The sequence below is a fragment of the Phaeoacremonium minimum genome (assembly GCF_000392275.1).
Source record: "Phaeoacremonium minimum UCRPA7 unplaced genomic scaffold PA7_03_scaffold_188, whole genome shotgun sequence".
Taxonomy (NCBI): Eukaryota; Fungi; Ascomycota; class Sordariomycetes; order Togniniales; family Togniniaceae; genus Phaeoacremonium; species Phaeoacremonium minimum.
The window spans coordinates 26,321-32,227 of NW_006921095.1; the positions used below are offsets into that span (position 1 = coordinate 26,321).

At 47.4% G+C, this 5,907-nt stretch overlaps 1 protein-coding gene across 1 annotated transcript; it reads left to right on the forward strand.

Moving 5' to 3' along the window:
- Positions 1-947: 947 nt before the first annotated feature.
- On the forward strand, positions 948-3,645 carry UCRPA7_2742 (putative aldehyde dehydrogenase family protein; the record flags this gene model as incomplete). The annotated part of the gene is made up of 5 exons (XM_007915309.1): positions 948-1,346; positions 1,412-1,884; positions 1,936-2,347; positions 2,967-3,052; positions 3,111-3,645. The coding sequence occupies 5 exons, from the start codon at positions 948-950 to the stop codon at positions 3,643-3,645; spliced, it is 1,905 nt and encodes a 634-aa protein (XP_007913500.1).
- Between the last annotated feature and the right edge of the window lie 2,262 nt (positions 3,646-5,907).

Below are 5,907 nucleotides of genomic sequence, written 5' to 3' on the forward strand. Positions count from 1 at the left end.
TAGCTGCTGCTCCTCGAAGCATATCCTCGATCCTCATCATATTTGCCCCGGGCACGAGCAGCCGTGTAGTCAGAGCGACTGAGGTCAAGTTCGCCCATACCCACAACGTATGTTTGCAAGCGCAGTCGAAAAAGTGACCCGCCTCTACTATGTACAAAGTCGATAAGTTGTATTATGCATTTATCGTTATTAAATGCATTGTGTTCCAGGAAAGTAGCTCGTCGAACAAAGCTGGTAACAGGATTATGGTGCGGGCTTTTTCTTACTAAGCCCTGTCAGAAGTATGCAATCAATGTCATTCATTGACGGTAAGATCTTGCATTCACCACGTCCCAGTTACTCACAACAAGTTTGGTGTCGTAGCCTGATGGACGCGATTTGAGGCCCTTTACCAAGAGTGTTTTGCAAAGGTCGCCGTAACTACCAAACATCTGTTTAATACCAGTGGCGGTGTGTCGCACTCAAGGATAGCAAGGCGATAACGAGATTGCATAATTATCGGCTCACCTGGTGTAGACGTACTGTAGAATTGAGTTAGATTGGTGTTATCGTTGTACGTTGGTCCACTATTAACGACCCATAGCTGTAATGAAACGGAGACAGGCTATCACGGGGAGAATCCGGCTTGTCAAAAGTTGCGCATTAGCGGACAATTGTCCGCTGCTGTCTCGCACGTTACCATTTCAACGCGCTCCGAGTCTTCCGTTGCAGGTAGGAGGCTACATACAGCTCAAGAGATACGGTACCGAGCTTTGCGATCCACGTGGAAAATAGCCTTGGATGGACGATCTTCCGGTCCCTGAATTGCAACTCCTTCGCATAAGCGGTGTCGCTTAGAATAAGCACCTACACCTTATTATATAATCTAGTATGCAGGGATATCTTCAGTCTTAGCTTGAGTTCTGGCTAGATCAATGACAAAAGTGATTTAACAAATCAATAGCGAGATGACGACCATTCGCACGATATCGCCCTCGACCAACGAGGTCGTGTGCGAGTGCCCAAGCATCACTCTTGATGAGGCTCGGCAGATTGCCAGGAAGTCCCAGGATGCTTTTCTATCATTCAAAGCTATATCGCTAGAAGAGCGCATGGGCATTGTCAAGCATGCTTTGCAGATCATCCAAGAACGTAAATTCGAGCTTGGTAAGGAGTTGACTATGCAGATGGGCCGGCCGATTGCGTATAGCCATAAGGAGATTGAGACAATGCAAAAGCGCGCTGACTATCTGATGGATATCGCAGCAGAGTCCCTCGAAGATATCCCTGGTCGTCCTGAGGATGGGTTTCGCCGATGGATCAAAAAAGAGCCAGTTGGGCCAACTCTCGTCATCTTCGCTTGGAATGTAAGCATTTGGGCTTTCGTCTTGCATAAATGCACGGAAATAAGAACATTCTAACACTGAACAAGTTCCCCTATCTCATCATCGTCAACGCTCTTATTCCGGCGCTTCTAGCAGGGAACACCGTGATCCTTAAGCCCTCACCACAAACACCGCTTATCGGGACGCGTATTGCTGAGATCTTCGTAGAGGCTGGCTTGCCTTCGGATGTCCTTCAGGTTGTTCAGTCTGGTGACCCAGCAATGTTGCAGGAGCTTGTACAGATTCCAGAGATAAAACTGGTTGGCTTCACCGGTTCAACTGCAGGCGGACTTGCTATTCGTAAGGCAGCCGCCAATCGATTCATTGGGACGAATCTCGAGCTCGGCGGTAACGATCCCGCATATGTTCGCCCTGATGCAGACTTGAAGTATGTGGCTGCGCAGCTGGTTGATGGTGCCATTTTCAACTCTGGACAGAGTTGTTGCGCAGTTGAAAGAATATATGTGCATGCCGATGTCTACGATGACTTCGTGAGTGAGCTTCAGAAGGAGCTCGAAGGGTGAGTAGTGCTTAAAGCAGTCTGTTGGCGTATAGCTAACCATTCTTCAAGTTACAAGCTCGGCGATCCCTTTGACTCGGAAACAAATGTTGGGCCCGTAATATCACGAGCAGCACAGAAGCTAATCAACACGCATGTCGAGGACGCTTTGGCAAAAGGTGCAATGGACGTGACGCCCACGAATGCAAGCTTCCAAAATGCCTCTGCCCATGGAAATTACGTTGCTCCTCGAATATTAGTTAACGTAAGCCATGATATGTTCGTCATGAAAGACGAAACATTTGGTCCCATAATCCCTGTCCAAAAAGTTCACAGCGATGAGGAAGCAGTTTCTCTCATGAATGACAGCGAGTACGGATTGACGGCTAGTGTCTGGACCAAAGATATCGACAGCGGTTCTGAGATCATTGAGCTGCTTGAGGCCGGCACCGTCTTTGTGAACAGATGCGATTACCCTAACCCAGTATGTTCAAATTTGTTTTGATATTTCAATTTCTCCTATACTGATGTTTTACTACTAGGATCTGGCTTGGACTGGTTGGAAGAACTCTGGCCTTGGATGTACTCTAGGCCCTCGTGCTTACGACGCTTTTGTAAAGCTGAAGAGCTATCATATTCGGGAGAATCAAGTGTAGATAGCCTCGGCGTTAATAGATTTCATATTATTAGATATCACGTCACTCAGAAATTTATCATCAGCTAAGGTTTCTTGTGCCTAAATATCTCAGAAATTGACTCGAATACTGTTCGTCGCTGGTCTACGCAAGAACGGCGAATAACTGTGTCTGCAATCTGCAATAACTACTGTACACTCCTGAATCTTGTACGACACGAGCATACTGGAAAAGCACATGGACTAGTTGCGGAGGCCGATCGGACTCTGCTCCGACGGTATTTGAGTGTCACGATGGCCCCGCTGTTGTTGCCGCATGGCTCCATCCATTGGAGTCCATTCGTGACAGAAGAGAGTATTCGCTCCGATCGGAGCTGAACCGAGCAATAAAATCACGATCTATTATCTATATATAGATGTTTTATCAAGGTCTAAAGCTCGACAAGATAACAACGTTCTGTCAACTAAGAAGCTCTTCAGGGACGGCTCGACAAGGATATTTACAATGGGTGGACGTCTAGCTGGAAAGAATGCGATTGTGACCGGGGCTGCTGGGTGAGTTCCGTGCTTTCATAAGGTCTTGACCTTCAAACTCATATGATTTTTCCACTAGAGGAATTGGTTTAGAGACCGCCATATTGATGGTTCGAGAGGGTGCTTCTGTTCTCATGACCGATCTTAATGCTGCTGGTCTTGAGAAAGCACTGAACAAGGTCAAAGAAGTTGTTCCAACTTTCAACGGCAAACTTGAAACCTTTGTGGTAGATGTCTCAAGGGAAGCTGATGTGGCCGCGGCAGTAGACCATCTTGACAGCTGGGGAGGCGTAGATGTCATGTTCAACAATGCTGGGATCATGCATCCAAAAGACGGTGATGCAGAAGAGTGCCCTGATAACATCTGGGACTTGACTATGAGCATCAATGTGAAGGGTGTTTGGTATGGGTCCAAGCATGCGGTGAAGTCACTCCGGAAACACAAGAAAACGAAAGGTAGCATCATCAACACCGGAAGTATGGTTGCTATCGTCGGCTCTGCGACTCCACAATTGGCGTATACTGCTAGTAAAGGAGCTGTTCTTGCGTTGACGCGAGAATTGGCGATAGTGCATGCGCGAGAAGGTAAGGAGACTGCAATTAAGCACGAGTAAGTTGTTCACGGGCATTGACTTGTGGTGATATCTAGGTTTTCGGTTCAATTCTCTGTGCCCTGCACCGCTCAAGTAAGCACCCCTTGACAGTAACCTCTTTATCTGAAGTTTAGACACTGATGCTCGCCAAGTACACCTATGCTCCAGGATTTCCTAGGAGATGATCAACCAAAGCGATTTAGGAGAGAAGTCCACTTCCCTACGGGCAGATTTGGCGAGGCAATTGAACAAGCACAAGCGGTCATATTCCTTGCTTCTGATGAAAGCAGTTTTGTGAATGCTACAGATTTCGTTGTTGACGGTGGCTTGACGAAAGCGTATGTTACTCCGGAAGGTCCAGCTACTACACCCCCAAGAAATTTGGGACAGTGAGTTATGCAGCTTCGCGGGTCTAGATATTGGGAATTTGATCATTACCAAGATCTTTGTCGTCTGGCGATTATCCCTGATGCCTTCCTGGAAGAGCAGTTTCGACTTCTTAGCATAGCAGAAACCCACAATCGCAACCTTCTGATATTGAAGCTACCCTTAAAACGTATTTCAGCTCTAATTCTCCATGTAATACTGTATCATTTTAGTCAATATCTGTAGCTAAGGCAATTGATCTGGTAGCTTCTAGATCATGTTGCAATACTCCGATTTTGCGCTCCAATGCTGCTATACAATCCGGTCCTAGAGGCAAACGAAGATACTCGTATCCATCTCGAACGGAATCAATGACGGCATTTGCAGCTTTATCTGGGTCTCCTTTCACAAAATCAGGCACAGAGGTGATATTCCGTGATGCGCCAACCATCTGCTCGACTGCAGAACCCTTGTACGCTTCGCTAAAACCGTTACTACCATCGTACTGGGCCGGAGTAATGATTCTACTCGAGAAGGGCGTACGAAATGCACCCGGCTCCACGATGAGAACTTTTATGCCAAAGTTCTTGACCTCATGCGAAAGTGACTCGTGAAATGCCTCAATAGCAAATTTACTCGCAGCATATGTCGCGCGCCCGGGGCGCGCCTCAAACCTTCGCTCAGTTAGTAGGCTTACCTAGAAATTGTGAAGAATTTACAGGGTTCGCATACCCGGCGCCGCTGCTCATAAGGATGATGTGACCCGATCCTTTTGCACGCATGGCAGGGAGACAGGCCCGGAGAATACGAAGCGGTCCGTAGAGGTTGACTTCCATTTGATCGCGAACCTCATCCTCACTGGTATACGCCCTTGAGTGAGCAACTTCCGAAATCGATCAGATCGTGTGGGGCGAAATGCTCACCTTGTGTCTTCAACACCACCAATGAAGGCATAACCTGCATTGTTGACAAGTACATCCACATCATGTTCTTGAGAGCACTTGAGAACTTGACCAAAGGCATCCTTTTGTCTAGGGTCCAGGCTCATCCAGATTCCACCTTGAGCAGAAAACTCGGGACAAGAAACTTCAGCTTTTCTAACATCGCGCGTGGTTCCAATGACCTTATTTCCAGCCTTAAGAGCACCCAGAGCCAAGGATCTACCTAGTCCTGATGATGCTCCTGTGATTGACCAAGTAGAGGAGTGTGGCGCCATTTCACGATCGGTGGCTGCGGTGACTGACAATTCAATAGCTATCTAAGGAATTAAGCTTACTGTATTTTGGCATGACTTGCGTTTGTTGACAGATGCGGAGTTACGATTCAATGAATTCAAGTACTTGTGGCCATATCATGGAGCTAAAGGCTTTAAACTTCTTAACTCCACACAACGATGGGTATCTTCTATTTCGCGGGATGTTCGTCCAGGTAGGTGGGTTGCTAGTACCTAGGTAGATCTAGGGTGCGTGAGTGCGTATTCGCTTTAGGCAGCCGTAAAAATATGGTCTTCTAAAACGTTGTTCGAAGCCCAGCATCCGGCAATTGATAGCGAAGTAGCTGCAATGATTTTGACAACACCTCCCTAAACTCTGCCCGCATTAGGACATGCAGATGTGCGAGCAAGGCTTTCCGCGGTTCGCAACTCTGCCCAAAGAGATACGCCTCCAGATTTGGGAGGCTACGATGGAGCCTAAGCTCCTAAGGATTGGTATCGGCAATAAGACAACATCTCTGGTCTCCGCCTGGTCACCTCAGCGAAATCCGATTGCTCTCAACGTCTGCGCCGAGTCTCGCGCAAGAGCCCTTGAATTTTACACCCTAAAAGTGCCCATCTACAAGTATCATGAACTATCAGCGCTGCGCTTTGCTGTACGGTACATTGACCTCGAGCATGATTTGGTATCCTGAGACGAAACT